This window comes from Pelobates fuscus, chromosome 4 (genome assembly GCF_036172605.1).
Source record: "Pelobates fuscus isolate aPelFus1 chromosome 4, aPelFus1.pri, whole genome shotgun sequence".
Lineage (NCBI taxonomy): Eukaryota > Metazoa > Chordata > Amphibia > Anura > Pelobatidae > Pelobates > Pelobates fuscus.
The window spans coordinates 280,244,363-280,264,980 of record NC_086320.1 but is presented as its reverse complement, the minus strand read 5'-3'; the positions used below and the strand labels follow the sequence as shown (position 1 = coordinate 280,264,980).

Sequence of the window (20,618 nt, the reverse complement as noted above, 5' to 3'; positions counted from 1 at the left end):
CATTCAGTGTAAAACCATTAAAAAAAAAAAAAGAAAAATTCCAGTCTATTTTTTATTGAGGTAATGGCACGATACAAAATGCATAGGAAAAAGCTTAAGCAAAGACAACTTGATTCAGGGTATTGGGGTACATCCTATACTGTATACCTTATTTTTATATATATATATATATATATATATATATATATATATATATATATATATATATATATATATATATATATATATATATATTTATTTATTTATTTATTTTTTGACACAAGAGGAATTACCACCCACCCAGCATTAGCCCCCCAAACAAAAGGCAGAGTTAAGGAAGAGTATGAGAAACGCTAGGCATAGTGTATAACGTGGATCTGCACTGGTAGGTATCAAGTAAAAGGGACTGACCAAATTGGTTGCATTTGACGCATCCGCACCCTATTACCCTGAAGTGATGGGGGGTAGGGGAATGGGGTTGCGTTGCGTTAAAGGTGCACATGGCCATCGTGGGTAGCCTCGTTGGGAGGGTAAAAAAAAAAAAACGCCTACAGGGTTCAACCTGTCAAGTAGAAATTATGCCACTGAAAAAAATCAGTGATGATAAAACAAACGTAAATCTGACTAGAGTCAATGCAAACATAGAGAACCAAGGGAGCTGTTATGCATCCTACGTCAACACAGGGCTGTCGGGACACTCTTCACCGATCACCAGCTACTTTCCTGGGCGTAATTGGCACCACATTATCAATGTCCCATTGTGAAATCGAAGTAAAGGCGGCCCCTCAGGCTTATGGGTCGTGCAGGCGGCGAGCTCAGTAGAAGCCTGATGCGCCAGCTATATCTTCCAATATGTGCTTCTTGCCCGCTCTGGTGGTATATGACAATCACGTTTCGCAGAGAAGCTGTTGTGGGACGGCCCACTCTGTACATCCCTTCAAGTGAGTATGGTTTTCACCTGTTTAGATGGCAGTAAAGAGGAGAGCAAGTGTTTTTAATTCTTCAGTGCCAACTTCGCTCCCAACAAGTGGCGGGTGAGATCTACATGTTGCTTGGTGAGTAGGGCAGAGTTGAATTGGGCCTAACGGGAAGTCGCAGATTAGTCTACCACAGCTTTTATGCAACCGGTGAGGGTATGCATTTCCTCACAGATCCGTGCGCCGCCTGCTTGACACATTGTGCGCAGTTCATGCAGGAGGTGTTTAAAATCACCCTTGTAGTTGGGGCACTGTCTTCCTCTTCCAGTGTAAGGCTTTTGTCAGCCCATGCTTACCGTATGTGGTTTAACATGGTTTAACATTGAATGAAGGGACAGTGCCAGAAGACTCCAGACAATATATCCCATTCAATGAGCTGAAATGGTTATAGTGCCTACAGTGTCTTTTAAAGATAACTGTGACACCCATGGACATGATTCTTTTAACAGTGGATAATTGTGTTTTTTTTTTTGCCATTTCTTTTTGTTTTAAAGCCGTATGTGTGGAAGTCCTTGTCCTGCTGTGTGGCCTGATGTGATAAAACTCCCATATTTCAACACCATGAAACCAAAGAAGCAGTATCGCCGGAAAATCAGAGATGAGTTTGCTTTGTAAGCATTTTATTTAATGTTCACCAGACATTCTTATTAGTACATTATATAAAGTGTAGACAATTGGCACATAATCTGCAAACTGATGCTTACTTCTTTGGGTTGTGAAGCTCTAATGCATATTCAAGGAAAGGGATTGCATTCTTTAAATCTTGTAAATATTCTAGACCAGAAGATACCAAAGCATTCTGCTTATCTAGTGTAGCACTGTATAATCACTTGTTCAGCAGCTGCTGCTACACATGCCTCCATTACTCACATAATAAGTACACATTTAACTGCAATATCTGTTTTTACTTAACCCCTTAAGGACACATGATGTGTGACATGTCATGATTCCCTTTTATTCCAGAAGTTTGGTCCTTAAGAGGTTAAACTTATTTAGTCTTCTATTGCTCTTAACATTTACCCATTTTTTATTTTCTTTGCAGCATCCCAGCAGCCGCTTTAGATCTGTTTGATCTCATGCTGGCTTTGGATCCTAGCAAGCGCTGTACGGCAGAACAAGCCTTATTGTGTGAGTTCCTCCGGGATGTAGACCCTGCTAAAATGCCACCACCAGAGTAAGTAACACTTCCCTCTCTTTCCTGAGTTTATTATGTGAATGTTTTTTATGAATTTAGTAATCTGATAATAAACTCTTATTTTCTGTCACATTACAATATATAATTTAACGTATTCATGCTACAAAACTTGTGACATACATCTTAAAGGGATACTATAGTCGCCAAAACCGCTTTATCTTAATGAGGCATTTTTTTGTGTATAGATCATGCATCTGAAGTCTCACTGCTCAATTATCTGCCATTAGATGTTTACTTTTGAAGTTTTTATCTCCTGCTCTGTAAATTAAACTTTAAATCACACACCGGAACAGTGGCGTGTACACAATCCATGGGGCCCCGGTGCAAAACTGATCCAAGGGCCTACCCCCCTTCCGACAGGCACATTCATACAAACACACGCACAGACGCATACATATGCACAGACGCACATAAACACGCATACATACAAACAGAGAGGCGCACACACACAAGACTCGCATACATACTACAAACAGACAGGCATACAGACATACACATAGACAGGCATACATACATACACACACACACACACACAGGCATACAGACAGACACATAGACCGACAGACAGGCATACATACAGATATACAAAATATTTTAGTCACCCTCCTGTTTCCTACCTTTTAGAAGCAGGAGGGGGACATTCCCTGGGGTCCAGTGGTGGCTTAGGCTGGTCCTTCCTCCCGTGCGGGCTCTCTCTGATAGCTGGGAGGAGTGACCGGGGCAGTCACTTCCTCCCAGCATTGATGTCATCACAGGGGGCCTGGTCGTGCTGTTAAAGCGCCCAGCCCTGCCCGGCCCCCTAAAAATCCATCTCCATCAGGTGGCCCGATGGACCCCTTGAACGGCAGCCACGGTAAAACATGGCGGTGGGTACAGGGTTGCAGGGGTCCGCAGGGCGGGCACCTGCAACCCCTATATGTACGCCAGTGCACCGGAAGCTTTTGTAGACTATTAAGAGTGCAGGAGTTACAAATTTCTAAATTAAACAGACTGTGCAATAAAGGAACTGGAAATATTAGATTTCTCTGTACAGGAAGTGTTTAAGAAGGCTGTGTAAGTCACATGCAGGGAGGGGTGACTAGGGCTACATAAACAAAGTGATTCAACTCCTAAATGGCAGATAATTGATTAGTTAGACTGAAGAGGCATATCTATACACAAAATCTGCTTTATTAAACTAAAGTAATAACTAGTGAACTTTTAATAGCTGTGTGTGCATTTGTTGGCTGTATGGTGTCTGTCATCTTCTTGTTTCTGTTGTGTGCTGGCTGTAGGGTGTGCATGTGTCTGGTGTGTGCTGGCTGAATGGTGTGTGGGTTATCATCAAGTACATGCTTTGTGAGCAAGCAAGGGAGGACAGAATTTGGCGCTCAGCGTTATACTTCCACAGTTGCCGCTGAATCCTTGGTACCGGTAATCCGTAGCGAGTCAGAATGCAGCCGACGGGTGGTGAGCGCCGAAAAAGCGAGGAGAAATTACTGAGGTTGTGGTCACGTGGTAGAATGTGCATTCAAGACTCAGAAATCTCTGGTATGTGTGATGAGAGTCTCTGGTATGTGTGATGTATGCTGGATCTCTTACCAATTCATAAGTCACAAAAGCTGTACTTTCTGAGTCTTGAATGCACATTCTACCACGTGACCACAACCTCAGTAATTTCTCCTCGCTGTTTCGGCGCTCACCACCCGTCGGCTGCATTCTGACTCGCTACGGATTACCGGTACCAAGGATTCAGCGGCAACTGTGGAAGTATAACGCTGAGCGCCAAATTCTGTCCTCCCTTGCTTGCTCACAAAGCATGTACTTGATGATAACCCACATCCATAAACGTGTGAATGCAAAGAAGAAAAAATTACCTTTGATTACAACTTCGGCTCGTGGAAAGTTGGAGAAATCATTTTTTATTTTTTTAATATATAATTTTTATTAATTTTCAATTATACAAACGTTTGACATGCACAAAACTTTGTCAATTTATCCATTGACATAATTTGATTAATATTAAAAACAAATAGGACATCACCGAACACAACAAACAAACAAAAAAAAAAACACAGATCAAAGATGAAAAGTTTACCGCTTAACATCATGGGAGGGTATCTCTCACTTATAATTTCTCAACCTGTTCCAACCACTTTGTATACACATTATCTAATGTTCTACAAATGCCCATCTCCATTTTGATTTGGTAAATAATTTGTATTTTGACCTGATTCCAGCAAAGGGCTATGACCATCTTCCAGCTTCTGTCAATCAACATCTTGGCAGCTGCCAAGATGTGTATTACAATAGTTGAAGCAGGAACAAAACATTTTTGAATGTTTAATTGTAATAATAGAAGTCTGGGGTTGAAATTAATAGTTTTTAAAAGTAAAATTAGAATTTTTGTGTATCATTTTCCAAAATAGTTGGATAGGTTGACATTCCCACCATGTATGCAGGAAATCGCCTCTGTGAACTAGGCATCTCAATCCTCTATCTTAGGCGTTGGGGTCTGACCGCCTATTTGGGACCAAGTACCATTTGTTTAAGAGTTTATAGTGGATCTCCGACAGATTTAAGCAATTTAATTTACCATTTTCAGTGATTCTGACCATTCCTCACAACGAATATCAATTTTTAGTTCTTGCTGCCATTTTTTTTATCACTGGTAAAATAGGTTTGTTAGGGTCTCCCTTAATCAAATCCATACAGGCTGCAACAAGTTTCTTGAATTTCATACACTTAATCATTTTGTTTCTAATTTAATATGTTTGACAGGTCTATCCATTGTTAAATGTTCTTGAAGATAACCTTTTATTCTAATATAATTAAAGATGTCTTATTATTTTTTTATTATGTAAACAAAAATCCGCATTTAACCTGTCATTATCAAGTAGATTTTAAATTTTAGTAAGGCCAGCCTTTGTCCAATTGGAAAGATTTAGATCCGCAACATTGTACATCAGTTGACTTAAAGGAAGACCTGAAATAATGTTATCTTGGAGATAACTGGTACGTCTACATATTTCCCATGTGTTCAAAAGATTATTAAAAACTCTACTTTTTGAAGATCTCTGTACAATATTTATTTTTTTTCTTTTGTCCTTTGTCTGCCAAAATATTGATCCCATTAATTTCCTCTTTGACATTATCAAATGGAGTATAAATAATATGTGCTAACATACAAGCTTTCCAGTAATCTTTTAGCTGGGGTAAGCCTAGTTGAGGAAATCATGGTGATGATGTTATTTTGCTGTAGCAGAATATCATAAAGTCAAATAAGTTAAGGATTCACTCAAATTACCTGAACAACTTTGCGTCATTGGAATGATTATGGCCAGGGAGTGCACTCTGATCCTAGTCTACCTACCCAAAGAAGCTTATAACTGCATAAATTTGCACAAACAAAAATACTGCAGGAGGCTGCCTCTTGGATCACTGAAATTAAAGTCTGCCTTTGCTGCATGGAACACATTTCTGTACAGCTCTGGAGAGACCCTGAACTGCTTTGTGCACATGTGCAACATGCAGCCTTGGAGATTACTGCACATAGCCTGGTTTACAAAACTGTGGGCTGATTGCAACTTATTCAGTATTTCCAATCATCCTGTGTGACATTTGTTTGCTTGTTTTTTGTTTTTTTTGCTTCTTGCAGCATTGGGAATATGGGATAATAAATAAATAAAAAGACGACAGGAAAGCAGCTTTCTATGGTCATTTACAAATCTATTTCACTGATACTTAAACCTTTCTTGTACACTCCCAACATTCTAAGTTAATCGTGCTCAGAAGGTACATCCCCAGATATTTTAAAATGCATTAACACCATTAACATTCTAGGCACCCAGACCTGGTTTGTGCTGGCTTCCTACAGCGGTCTGGGTGTAGTGTCGTTATTGCACTTCGTGTTCACATTGCAACACTAAGACAGCCTCTAGTGGTTGTCTACCAAACAGCCACTAAAGGAGCTTCCGGAATGTTAACAGACTTTTGGTCTGGTAACTGATGCTGGACGTCCTCACACACTGCATAGGAAGCTATTGCGGCAGGAACACAGCTTTGTATTCCTGGCACTATAGTATCCCTTTAAGCTTTGCCATTCTAAAGGCTGGTAGACCATCATGGGAGTTGTAGTTATACGATATTTACATTTTGGGAACCCATGTTCTAAATAGTTTACACCACATGTAGCGTACATTTCAGAGGAACATGGTAACATTTTTCCCTTTCTTTTGCAGTCTTCCCCTTTGGCAAGATTGCCATGAATTATGGAGTAAAAAACGCAGACGGCAAAAGCAAATGGGAATGAGTGATGATGCAACCGCGCCCAAAGTACCCCGTAAAGACTTGTCTTTAAGCATGGATGACAGTAGAAATAACACACCCCAAGGAATGCAGACATCTTCGCAGATAAAAACTCAGGGATTTCCTAGTCTTGGATTAGGTGAGTATACAAAGCTGCAGTATGTGTAATCTTGGATACACCGATTTCTTGATATACTTCATTATTTTTAAAGAAAAATATAAATGTTAATTGTCTAGTATTTATTATTAAGATCTCAAGTTAGAAGGTGACTTTTGCAAGCTTACTATGTCAGTTTGACTTCATCTGTGAAATATGATTGTCATTAAAACTACAAACCACTGAATATGGTAATGCAATTTAAGTAGGTTAGGTATCAATTCTTAATTTTAAAGATTTTTCAGCATTCACACTTCACAAGTGCGTTTTCCAAATAAAAAGCAAACATACACTCTAGGTGTGTCCGTGCATAGTGCACATATGATAAAATTCACCTTTTAAAGGGACACTCCAGGCACCCAGACCACTTCTGCCCATTGGAGTGGCCTGGGTGCCAACTCCCACTACCCTTAACCCTGCAACTGTAATTATTGCAGTTTTCATAAACTGCAATAACTACCTTGCAGGGTTAAGTCCTCCCCTAGTGGCTGTCTTCTAGGGCGCTTCCGGAATCATAGCACAGATTATCTGTGCTATAGCGTCGCTGGACGTCCTGACGCTGTGTGAGGACTTCCAGTGTCGCAACATTCCCCATAGAAAAGCATTTTCAATGCTTTCCTATGGAGAGGTCTAATGCTCATACGTGGCATTAGGTCTCCCCAGCCAGCGGGCGGGATCAGTCTCCCCGCCAGCTGATGTAATGAAGGGGAGGAGCGGCGGGAGAGGAAGAAGCAGCGACGTGGGACATGTCACTGCCTCTGGTAAATGACTGAAGGGGTTTTCACCCCTTCAGCAACCAGGGATGGGAGGGAGAGGGGACCTGCAGTGCCAGGAAAACTGATTGTTTTCCTGGCACTGGAGAGTCCCTTTAAGGAATAAAAAGTCAAGTTGACCATTCTTGTGTAGGCAAACTAATTGAGTTTGTGATGTTTAAATTGTCTTCAACTAAATATTGGGTACAAATTATATATTTGTTAACTTGGGCTTTTTCCGAAGTACTCTGTTAATAGAAGTTTGGTTCATCTCTACACTTGAACGTCACAATAATGTAAAACACTGCTTAACTTTTACAAGTCTTATTTTATTTATTTTAGGTAACCTAGGTGCTGGTCATCATCTTAGCCAGAATGAAGTGGCTATCTTGTTGAATCTACTGCAGTCTCAAGCCAGTGTCAACATGGCACATTGTTTACAGCAGTTGAACATTAAGTTGAATCCTGAAGCTCAACAACAGTTGAACAATGTAACTCTCCCTGCTGGAATCGTAGCTGCGGCTACCAAGCAGCCAGAACAAAAAGAAGAACCCCTTCCTCAAGTTCCAACAACTCAGCCTGAGCTGCCATCCTTTCCACAATTACCAAAACTCAAAGCAGATGGTGCTCCACCAGCTGTGCAGAATGCACTGGCTCTTTTTTTGTCTCAGCTAGTGAAAGACAAAGAACCTAAGACATGTGATGGTGCAAGAGAAGATGAAATTGAGGAGAAGTTGGACAATGAGAGTTCACAGCCCAAGAGACCTCCAAGTCCCTCACCAAATGGTAAGCAAAGAGGATCTTTCCCCTTTGTTATGCATAAAATCTTTTCTAAACATATGCCATAAAACAGGCTTCCTCTAGATGTTGCTGAACTACAACTGTTATGATTCAATGAATGAAATGAGCTGAGAATCATGGGAGTTGTAGTTCAGCAACATCTGGAGTTTGAGGAAGCCTGCCATAAAACAATGTTTGATTAGGGTAGTAATACTTCTTTCTTGCAAGCCATGTGAACATTCACAGTTACATACATAGATTCGATCTCCACAAAAAACATACCTTATCTACTGGAAAAAGCCTACAGATTGTTTTTGTTTTTAATGTTTTTCTTTTGATATAAAAACCATACAATCTACAAAAATAAGGTATAAGGGATAATGCTGCTTACTGTAACATGTTTTGTTTTTCTTTTCTGCTTTTCAGTCTCTAGCTTTTTATTATATTGTGACATTTAACTACTTAACCTTGACACACACGGTAAACTTTATGGCTGATAAGCGTCAAAGTTCACCCTACAAACTACTGTATGATAACTACCTGTTCCCCCTATCGACAGTCTTAATAAAGCTCCTACAGCCATGGGTCTCTCCAATATTATTTTGTATGTCATACTAGTTTATCCTTTTTCTGTTAAGATTCATCAAGCACTGCTTTCTCTGAACCTGGCTAAGGTTAGAGAAAACAGTAGAGTCAAATTAGAGACAAGTCTGTATTAGCCTTTTAATGCTGTAGAGTCAAATTAGAGACAAGTCTGTATCAGAAATAAGATCTGCTGTTTGAAGAATTTGCATGTTTCAACTCTTTATAACTTCTCCAGAAAACTCCAGGAAACTAGTGAACTACAATAGAGGGGAGTTATTGCAGTCAAAAGATATATTGGTGGTGGGTTTTCTTTCCTCCTCTTTTTCTCTGCATCATATCATGATTAAAGGAACACGTCAGGCACCAAAACAACTTAATTGGAATAAAGTTGCTTTGGTATCCAGATGTCCCTGGCACCAGGGATAGTACCTTTAGGAGATTAACCCCAAAGTTCAGTATCCAGTGCTTGATCATTCTGTCACCTGTCCTTCCGCTGCTCAAAATCTTGAAATCAGGAAGCCTCAGCTAGGGTCGCCGCCATTGACGCTCTAAGCCAATCAGTAGCTCTTGCTTCACAAAACTGCTTGTGAAAACCATGTATGTTTCTCAAGCTGTTTTGTGAATGTGGAGCTACTGATTGGTTTATATCAGTGGTTACCAAACCAGTCCTCTCACGGCCCACCAATAGTCCAGGTTTTGTCAGTGTCTCCATTGTAATATAACGGGGAAATACATGAATCGTAGATTGTTGGTGGGCGATGAGGACTAGTTTGGGAACCATGTGTATAGAGCATCAGCTGACCCTACAGCCAATTGACAGCACCTCTGGCCAAGGCTTCCTCTTTCAGGATTTTGAGTAGCGTAAGGATGTGGCAGAGTGATCATATTCTTTGTGAACTCCAGTGGTGTGCTGAGGGGGATTTTTAACCAGATGTTTTGGCAGTGAATTGCTGATAAAATTATTCTATGAAGTCTCTATATATAGCCTAACAAACCTACAGTTCCAGCATACCAAATTCTGCAGTGTTTTTTAAACTTTTTTAAAGCAAATTTCTCTCCTTGTACATTTTGCATTAAAACTGCCAAAATGAAATTTTGGACGTTAAGTTAATCAGTTTTTTTGGATATTAGTAGAAATGGATTTCATTTTACGTATAGTTTATAAAACTAAGCCATACTTGTTTGTTAGAAAAGAAAATGTAATGTGAATTAGTGCACCAGTCACTAATGCAAGGACCTCTACGGTGCTACTGCTTCTTGTTACAATGTGTATCAAATTATTTTTTGCTGAAAAACCTTAAATAAAGATGAAACATAAAGCAAAAGAAAACTGTAAATGTTAGTTTTAGTTTGGGCATATTAAATATATTTAAGGCTATGCTGTTCCTCTTTTTGAAAACACTGTACCGACAGCTAACTTGTCCTTTACGGCATGTATTGCTTTGTACTATTATTGAATATTGATTTACCCCCAATGTTATGTTTTATATATATATATATATATATATATATATATTCGATCTACATCAACACTTAGAGGTGTATGTGTATATAGTTTATTTAGTGAAAAAAAAATAGATTTTCAGGTCCTTGGTGATCAAAGAGAGAGGCAACTAAAATTCACAATTTGACAATAATTTTATGGCTACTTTATTAAAACGGGAATTGCAATTTTTAGACCAAAGGTTAGCCAACTTGGAAAAATTGTCCTGCTTTACGATTTTCCTCCAAAACTAGTAACCTGTGTTTGGAAAATAGAACTAGATTTTTTTTGTTTCCTGGGTGTAACGTGGCGTGTTGGCAATATTAAAAGGAGCTAAATATGAAGGCAATATGACTCCTACACCTTATGAAAATGCAGCAGTTAGAAAATAATATTTAACAGTCCTGTTTTTAGAGTTGTTGATATGTAGACTGGAGAGACACACAGGGTTATTCACTAAACTCTGAATTATCACAATTAAATCACAAAACTGAGGCAAAAATAGCCAAGTTGTTACTATGGCTGAGTTTGAGAATGTTTCCCCTTTTTGCCATTTAAGTGTAATTTGTAAAAAAAAAAAAAAAAAAGTTTAGTGAATAACTCTGTCGGTTTGTAAACTGAGAAAAGTAAGGAACAATGTCACCGAAGAATAGATCTATGTACAGTCAGCTTATGGACAATTCTGTAATCCAACCAGCTGGTGGAATCAAAAAGCAGCCATAAGATTGTCTTCAGCCATGAATCCTTCAAGTTCAGTTGAAGGTCTGTTCTCAGACCATGGTGGCTCAGGAAGACCTGGCCTTCTTTGCTGTTTGGTTACAGACAATCGCGTTTGTTACAATTCAAGTTTGTTTTGATTTACCGAACTTTAAATTAAATGCCATATTTCATTTTTGCATTAGATGAAAATGACTTGGAAGACAGCTGTAATCCACACCTCCAATCTCCACACATCTTGCCACCAGATCAGCGCCCTCCAGAACCACCTGAGCCCCCTCCAGCCTGTGTGGAAGATCTTGATTACAGAACAGAAAGCCAACATGTACACAATGCTAGCATAGCTGCTGGTGAACAACATGCACAAGTAAAAGCACCACTTCATAATATCGTTCAACATCAAGCTCAGGAAGAAGACACAGGTGGTACAAGTTTCCCAGTTAGAACACCATTTGTCAAGGCAGCAGAGTGCACTGAAAAATTTGGATCATCTTTCCTCCAAACCTCTTTCAATAATGATAGAGCTGGCAATATTTCCACCAGTATTTTAGAAAGGCATCCGGATAACCAGCCTTTAAATAACTACAGTACTCCATCTCAGACTAGCAACAGGCTAATGGCCCCTTCAGCTTTTCCAGAACCTTTCTGTAACTCTGCTACTGGATACCAGGACAGCTACCTCAGTGCTGATTCCATGTTGTTCAGTGGTGACAAGGACCATAGGTTTGAATACAGCCGCAGCCCTACTGTTCTTCTGAGAAATAATGATTGCTCTACTCGTTTGGACAATAGTCATTCATTGCCAACAAAGATGCATAATTTTAGCTACAGCACTAACCTACCAGAACACATTGGTATGTCTGATCATATGCATGGTCATGCTTGGACATCCCCTCTACAGGGACCTGCTTTTCCTCAAGGACATCGGGGTCATATGGGCACATATGTCAGAGGTCAAGGTCGGGGCTTACCATTCTGAGTTATTTTTTTTGTTTTGTTTTTTTTTTTCTTTCCTTTTTTTCCCTCAGGCAAAATATTTCTATGTGGAATGACTTCTGACTTTTCAGTGTAGCTGCATTTTACAGCAGCTGTCTATAAGATATCAACAATAATTCAGCAGCTTTATTTTTACGTGGAAATTGTCTTGAAATATAGTAAATTGAGGGGAAGATAATAACTGCAATTCATTATGTGTTTTGAAAACTAGAAAGCTAATTTACATAATGACAAATACTAGTAAACAAAAAAAATCTTTATTTTGTACTTTAAAGTTTTATGTTAAATATTAATTTCAAGGGCATCCTCTGGTATATTTTCCCCTGGCACATGCAAGAATTTTGAAGAACTTTGCATATTTGTGAGATTTTTTTTTTGTACATTTGGACCAATCTTTGGACAAAAAAAAGAGGAAATTACGCTCCGATAACTTTTGGTATATGTTTATTTGTATAAAATAAATTTTAAAAAAATATATAACTACCTTTTTTCAGTCATAGGCCACTGTCAATCTTTACACAGCTTTTGATGTCATTGTGGAAACTGTACCTTGTGCTCATTTCATACAAAAAACTCTTTCCTCCCCTTATGATTCAAACGTTTTATCAACTGTTTTTTTTTTCTCTTTTAAACCTAAGGAAATAAATGTTGATCAAAACGATTAACTGCCTCATTAAGCGTCTGATTTTATATTAATTTTTTTTTTTAATTCTTTATTTTGGTTGTGCACTGATTGAACAAACAGTCGGCGTGTGCCACAACAGCGACATCCGGTATAGAAGGCAAACACTGGTATGACATGTTATGGCATTTGATATACAGGCACATTTTTATAATATTTGAAAACAGTAGTTCAGGATCACGTTTGGTGTTAAATATGATAGCATATTACACATGTCATGGAGAAACAGATATAGAGGAAACATATGCTGGGAACAGGACTTGTGCTTAAAATGTACATATATTATTAAATAATAATAAAAGAAAATTAACTGAATAACAGTACTTCTTACTAGCGTATATGTGTTAACGTTTAAGGTATCTGAATATTAGATCGCTAGAGCCAGGCGCCGTTTTAAAATCAAAATACTGGCTGATTTGGACATATTTAAGCATACTGAGTTAGCTGTAGTGTGGTTCAGGTTAATACAAATCGAATATAAAACCTAATATGCTAAGGTAACCAAGCGTGTTTTAAGTTAAACGTATGTTTTTTAAGACATACTAAACTAGCTATGAGCTAGGTTGGTAATACATAGTAGATTCTTACTAAACAAAACTAATAGCTTTAAGACTTGCATTGCATGCCTGTTCTGGTACCCATGTTTACACCGAGAATAATAATAATTATACCTAAGAGATAAAGAGAAAATAACAATATAAAGAGAATGACATCAGCCCCTATGGTGGTTATTTGCTGAGAAGGGGGGACCTGTAGCCTGGTCAGCCTGTGCCTGTTCGGGGTAGGTCATCGCCCCATGATGCAGTCAGAGTCCAGAGAGCCTGCAGTCCAGACATGGCAACATGCCAGGTGTAGGTAAGGTGTTCGCTGGGTTGTAACGCTGTAAACCTGCGCCATGCTTTACTGTATACGTTTTGGTTAGTCCCGATTGCAGATCTCCTTACTTGGCTCGGTCGCGGGCTGCCTGGTTTCCTGCGCGGTCGGTCCGCTGTGTCCGCCATTTTGGGTCTGTCTCGGAAGGCTGTGTCTCTCCGGGGCTTGCGCCTGTAGTTAGTAAGTAGGCGTTGTGGCCTCTGATGTTTACTTGCTGGTCGCCCCGTGATGGGCTTTTTCAGGTCGTGTCTGCTCTTTGTGGAGTTCTCTTTTGCCACCTTTGGAGCGGCCCGGTGTGGATGCCTGCTCGTCGTAGGAGTGGGGTCCGGGAGGGGAATTACTCCTGTCCCTCTGGCTTCTTCTATTGAGATCTGCGGTGTGCTGTCTGGTGGCGTACCTTGTGTTGCTGGCCAGAAGAGTGCCTCCAGCTTCTCCCATAGAGCGCTGAATAAGCCATTGAGACGGAGCTCGGTTTCTTCACTGGCGCTGTACATGGCTACGGCGTGTGGGCTAGACGCCATTTTGTAGGCCTCAGTAACTTTTTCTCTGTTAGGAGATTTTGTCGCTTGGGTACCCTCCGTTAAGGAGATTGTAAGAGGGCGGTCCGCGATAACCCCCGTCGGACCATGGGGGGGGGAACGAGGGCTCTGGGTCAAAGTTCTCGCCGTCGTTGGCGGCAGGAGAGCGGCCGTCTCCCCTGTGCCCGCCATGCTAGTAGGCCTCGCTGGGATGTCGGTTGCGTACCGGTGGGAACGTCGTTTAACGGGTATCAATGTGTGCACCCCGTTGTCCAGTTGCTTTTGGTGGCCTTTATGTGACTGTGGGTCGCCTTTAAAGTGGCACAGATTGCCGTTCATTCAGTTGGAAGCAGGAGCTCATGCAACCTGCGACCGTTCAGCATGGCCTCCAAGCCCCGCCCCCCATTAATTTTGTTTTTTAAAGCAATTACATTTCATTTTTGAAGAGGTGAATTGTTGGTTAGTGAAAACTTCTTATTCTATTTAAGTAGTCTAAAACCTTATGATTTTTAATATAGTAGATGGGATGATTAAATTCAAACTATGAATTTTCAATGCTACATATACTCCACTTATTTAAAGGAACATTACAGTGTTGGGAATACAAACATATACATTACACATATTTAGGTTGCTCTCCCAGGCATTACCTATTATATATTCGTTTCTTCACAACCAGTCACATGATTTTGCACGGATGTCAAGTCATCATATGTCTTCTTACTGTGCACTTCCGGATTTCAAGATCGGTTTGTGTGCTCTGGGAACATCATTGGTAAGTCTTACTATCTTATACTTAGAAAATTTGTATCTTGTTATATTTTTTTTTATTGGTAATTGATACCTATTTTTACTGCTGCACATGCACAATAGCCTCCCAATGCATTCATATGGAAAAACACTGGATTGGCTGAGATCAATTCTGATGATCTCCGCCAAGGAGTCGGATTGGGAGTGGAGCAAGCACCAGTGTACCCGCACGGCACTGGAATAAAGGTTAGGGGCTGGTAGCCTTAATAGTGTTTAACACTATGCGATATGGAGTACACATTTGTATTTCTGACTCTATAGTGTTACTTTAAAGATGCCTTTATGATGCCTAATATCATCCTTAGATATCCTATGAGTTATCCTATGAGGATAACATATTATATAAAGTCAGCTATTAAATGCGAATATCGATAATGAATTAACAAACTGGAGCATCCCAGAGGCAGAGGGACTTTATGTTCATTTTTTTCTGCAGGAACTTTTCACTGCTTAGAGAACACACCGCTATGGAACTGAAGAATAATCCCATGCAAAGCACTCATCTGTGCAATGAGTAGTTAAAATCAATACATAAGCCTACACTATACGATGGATACTACCAAGAAAGATGTTCTACATATATACCCTTTATTTACACTTTTTATTGCTGAATGAACATAAATCACTGAGATATATTTGTAAAATTTAGACATAGGATGTCACAAACCTAACATTTACTAACAGCATTTCCTAAGGAAATACGAGTCCTGTCATCTACGTGGAAGATTTGGTAAACAAGCATACTATATGCTTTCACTTACGATGAAGATATGTGTCAGCACGCATATAGTAATACAAAGGTTAAATGAAATAGATAGGAGTCAATCAAGAAGTCCCAAAAAAGTCTGGGGGCTAGTCGGTTGGCTCCAAAAAGACCCACTATTATTCTCCTAATTGGGAGAATAACACATAGAGAAAGCCCTACCTTTATTAATCCTAAGGGTAAACAAAACATAGTAACCAAATGAGGAAGGGAGAGGCAGGAGAATATGAAAAAAAAAATATATATATATAGTGTGTGTTTTATATAACCATGCACACAGACATATACACAGAAAAAAGATCTGTGTAAAAACTCAGCTGGGTAAGCTAAGCTACACAAAGCTTAAAAAGATCTAGGATGGGTTAGATATTCCAGCTTGCCTAACAAGGCTCAGGTATGTACAGGTATAGGGGGGAAAGGGGAGGGTACAAAGAAGGGGTTAGACCCCAAAAGAAGCCACCCACAGTATCCCCTAGAACCAAATGCTTAGGTAAAGGCTGTCCCTATAGTACCTCGGTACCATGGGCAAGCCACTAATGCCTACCTAAACCACTGTCCCTTCCTCAACTAAAATAAATTAATGAGACTTAACTTACTAAAACTAGTGCATAGTGCTACCAAGTGTAGTGAGAAAGCAAAAATAAACAAATAGCTCAACGCGCGTTTTGGCGTGTCAGGAGCAGTAAATGTGAAAAAGGTGTGTATGGTGTACACCCACCTTGGTCCCAAACTTATCCCCACCTACTAAGGGGCTGTATCCTGTCCAAATATTCAGTGTTCACACCTATGCAACCTATAGTATAAGCCTATCCTAACGAGGGGCGGTACCTGAAAGGTGTACTACAAATGTGCACGCCCTCCTTAACCCCTTAAGGACACATGACGTGTGTGACACGTCATGATTCCCTTTTATTCCAGAAGTTTGGTCCTTAAGGGGTTAAACTTCATTGGTATTCATCTTCTTAGAGGCGGTATGTTTTACAAAAAAGTGTCTATCATTAGTTATACACCGTTGTAAACACTATGCACTAGTTTTAGTAAGTTGTCTCATTTTATTTATTTTAGTTGAGGAAGGGACAGTGGTTCAGGTAGGCATTAGTGGCTTGCCCACAGTGCCAAGGTACTATAGGGACAGCCTTTACCTAAGCGTTTGGTTCTGGGGGATACTGTGGGTGGCTTCTTTTGGGGTCTATCCCCTTATTTGTACCCTCCCCTTTTCCCCTATACCTGTACATACCTGAGCCTTGTTAGGCAAGCACGAATATCTAACCCACCTTAGATCTTTTTAGGCTTTGGGTACCTTAGCTTACCCAGAGTTTTTTACACAGATGTTTTTTCTGTGTGCATGGTTGCATATATAAAACATATATCCATATGATGTATATCAGTATCGCCATAGATATTTTCTTAACGAAAGGTAGCTGTTGAGTGTGAATTGGTAATGATGATGAAGTAATACCTGAAATATCCTACATGGAGAGTAACTTTGTGTATATGTTTTCACCACTTAAATACCTCAAGCTTTTGTTTTTCCTTAAATTACCTTAAATCAAATGTCCATCTATGCACCCCCCATCTCTTAGCCCATCTGACCTTAAAATACTTCTCTCTCCCACAGTCTGATTTTTAAACATACCCAGTCCAGCATAGAACTCAGAGCTCCATCAGCTGTTCCATGGCCATTTGAAACAGCCTTCTGGAAGACTGACCCTTAGATGTAGCAAATGCCTTGAACAATTACTTTGTCAGATGCTCTACTGCCCTGATTGCCAAGCTAATAAATGACACGCATCCTGAAACTACAAATGTGGATCAGGTCCCACTAAATTTGCAAAAGACCAATATAGACAAATTCATTTTTAGACCTGTACCTGTTAGTGTCATTAAAAAACATCTTAATAATCTAAAAATTAAAAACCAGTCCGCACCTGATAAAATCCCAGCAATGCTGTTGAAGCTCAGTGCGCCGGCAATTGCTAAACCCGTCGCAACTCTAATTAACGAATCCTTGGTGTCTGGAGACATACCCAAACTTTGGAAGACTGCGAGAGTAGTGCCTATCCATAAACGTGGTGACACTACTTTGGTTTCTAACTATTGCCCAATATCATTGCTCCCTGTATTGTCAAAAATCTTAGAAAAATGTGTCCATACGCAACTATGTGAGTATTACCAACAATCAAACTATCTGACCCCTGATCAATCGGCTTTTGCCAGAATCACTCCACTACAACTGCCCTCTTAAGTTTGCAATGACATCCAAACTGGCTTGGAACAAGGAGACCTAACTGGAGTTATTTTCCTTGATTTTGCAAAGGCCTTTGACACAGTAGACCACAATATTCTACTGCACAAACTCAAAAACTCAGGTATTGGTGATCATTCGCTAACCTGGTTTCGATCATATGTATCGGATCGCTCGCAATATGTGTCCATTTCTGACAGCGACTCCCTCCCTCTCCCAGTCACGTGTGGTGTTCCCCAAGGTTCCATTCTCGGCCCTTACTATTTACATTATTTATAAATGATCTGCCTAATGTCTTCAAATCCTCAAATGTACACATGCACGCAGATGACACAGTAATCTATGCGAGCAAATCCAATCTACCGCAACTTGAGGCTGTGCTCCAAGACCAGTTTACAGAGGTAGAAAAGTGGATCGCAAAAAACAAACTCTTCTTGAACACTGACAAAACTGTCACAATGATCTTTGGAACAGTACCCAAATTACACAATTCTTACCTATCAATCAAAACAAATTCAAATGGCACACTGACCGCAGTCCACTCTTTCAAATACTTGGGTATGATGTTAGACCCCAATCTATCTTTTGGCCTGCACATAGAAAAGCTTGCATCTAAACTTTATCCAAAACTAGGTGCCCTGTACAGAAACAAATCCTGCCTAAGCCCTACAGTAAAGGAAAAGATTGTACAGCAAATGCTGATGCCAATCATTGATTATGGGGATGTTGTATATCGCAATCCCACATTAATAAACTCAACACATTGTATAACTCGTTCTGCCGATTTGTGCTACAATATAATTACAGGACCCACCATTGTGACATGCTAAAATAACTAAACTGGCTGTCGCTGGAATCCAGACGTGCACCATTCATCTTTACAGCCTTGTGTTTAAGAGCTTTTCTGGGAAACTCCCACCCTACCTGAACAAAATGCTTTCCCCAGCTGTTCCCACTTCATGTAACCTCCGATCCAGTACCAGCACTTTATTTAGTCTACCTCAATAAAAAAAAGAAAGCAGCCCGATCCTCCTTCTCCTACAGAGCGCCGCAATTGTGGAACGACCTTCCGCACAATTTAAAATCTTCCCTAAGCCTAAAATCCTTTAAGAGATCCCTCTCTACATACCTCAAAACAGAATGCACGTGTCATGGTTGATTATTTATTTCCTACCTGTTCTATGTTAAATTTTGTATTTATTGTGTATTAATATTGGTTTTGTATTTTAATGTACCCTAATGTAACAATGCAATGATTTGTGGACCCAGGACATACTTGAAAACGAGAGAAATCTCAATGTATCCTTCCTGGTAAAATATTTTATAAATACAATAAATAATATACCCTTATGGAACTGATGCATAATCCTATGCAAAGCAGCGATTAGGGCAATGAGTTGTTAAAATGAATACATAAGCCTATACTATGTGATAGATATTACCAATAAAAATTGTGCTTTTACGTGTATGTATATCTGGGGAGTTCTTATGGATTAATAACAACCGGTTACTTTTTCTCAACAAATTGGAGATGATAGTATTCATATCTGCATTTCCAAAAAGCTGTAAATTGCTGGATAGATACATATCAAAAAACAGTTGATGTTAATGGTTATATTCATTGTAACAGTGCATATCACATTTAGTGGATTAGTAATGTACTTTTTGGTCAATTTGCTAGGTTATTTATGCGACTTTGCCAGTGAATCCCCATTGCTCATTGGCCGGTTCCTCTAAGGATTTCCCATGGCTGTTAATACACAAGGCATAGCTGAAAGCTAAAGCTCTATGTAACAGATCCCCTATACTCTTACTGAATATATCCGTAGAAGTCTCCCAGGTCCCGAAGTGAAGCAGTGATAACTCTAAACTACCCAAACATCAGCAAAGACTTAATGAAGGGTACAATGCACTGATTTATTATGGCTCAGTGGCCTGCTTATATACACAGACCCCCAGCATGGGGTCTCCATTCATTTGTACAGTAAGCCCCCCCCCAAGCTTTTCTGTGTCTGGGAGATGATAAAAAAAAATTTTTTAGTTTGCTTTTGCTTAAACTAATTATCTGCCAGGCTCTAGAGGTACAACATATTCTACAGAAACCCTCAAAATACACATAACACACATAGGAACCCCCACAAGTATTATATCCCTGGATAGCCTGGATCTGAGCACCCAACATGTCCAAATAGTGCTCTCCTGCCTTGTCGGGAATACTTAATGACCAAGTGCCGCTGCCTGCGTTCATGAGACAAGATGGCCGTTGTTTTTCACAGCACATGTTGTTCGGTTATAAGAACGGCGGCCACACAGAGAGAACTTAACTGTGTGGTTAGTTTGTAGTTAATGAGCTGGGGGGAGATGGTCGGTGTTTGGTATATTGCAGCTGCTGAATGGAGGAAGCATATTTGTGTTCAAGGAAACTTCTAAACCGAACTAGGAAGAAACTGTCCTAAGGGAAATCATGAGTTTGTCACGGGAGGTTAACTCCAGAACAGGGTCTCGGACCTGGAAATGTACAGGTGGGCAGGAGGCCAGCTTACACACTCCACTAATAGTTCATGGCAAACGTCCATGTTAGAGGGCGTTTGTCACACTCTAGATAGGTTATCATTATTGTGGTTGCAGGGTGATAAGGAAACCTCTAATAGATCCTCTGAACCAATACCAAGGGAAATTACCAGTTTATTTATTGCAGCAAGGCAGCCTAACAGTCATCAGGAAGCGTATTTAAACGCTGAAGAACACGAGGGATAGCAAGCTCCTGAGGAAGTCTCCCGAGATGAAACGAGTCGAGCAGAGTGACGTGAATAAACTAA

General features: G+C 39.9%; 1 protein-coding gene across 1 annotated transcript in view; it reads left to right on the top strand.

Annotated features, from left to right (window-relative positions):
• Nucleotides 1-12,569, top strand: part of CDK13 (cyclin dependent kinase 13) — a 45,931-nt gene extending 33,362 nt beyond the window's left edge. The window contains exons 10-14 of the mRNA XM_063452135.1: nt 1,451-1,567; nt 1,999-2,130; nt 6,372-6,577; nt 7,690-8,133; nt 11,098-12,569. Of these exons, the coding sequence (XP_063308205.1) occupies nt 1,451-1,567; nt 1,999-2,130; nt 6,372-6,577; nt 7,690-8,133; nt 11,098-11,891 (1,693 nt within the window). The 3' untranslated portion in view covers nt 11,892-12,569. The remainder of the gene's footprint in view (nt 1-1,450; nt 1,568-1,998; nt 2,131-6,371; nt 6,578-7,689; nt 8,134-11,097) is intronic.
• Nucleotides 12,570-20,618: the final 8,049 nt, after the last annotated feature.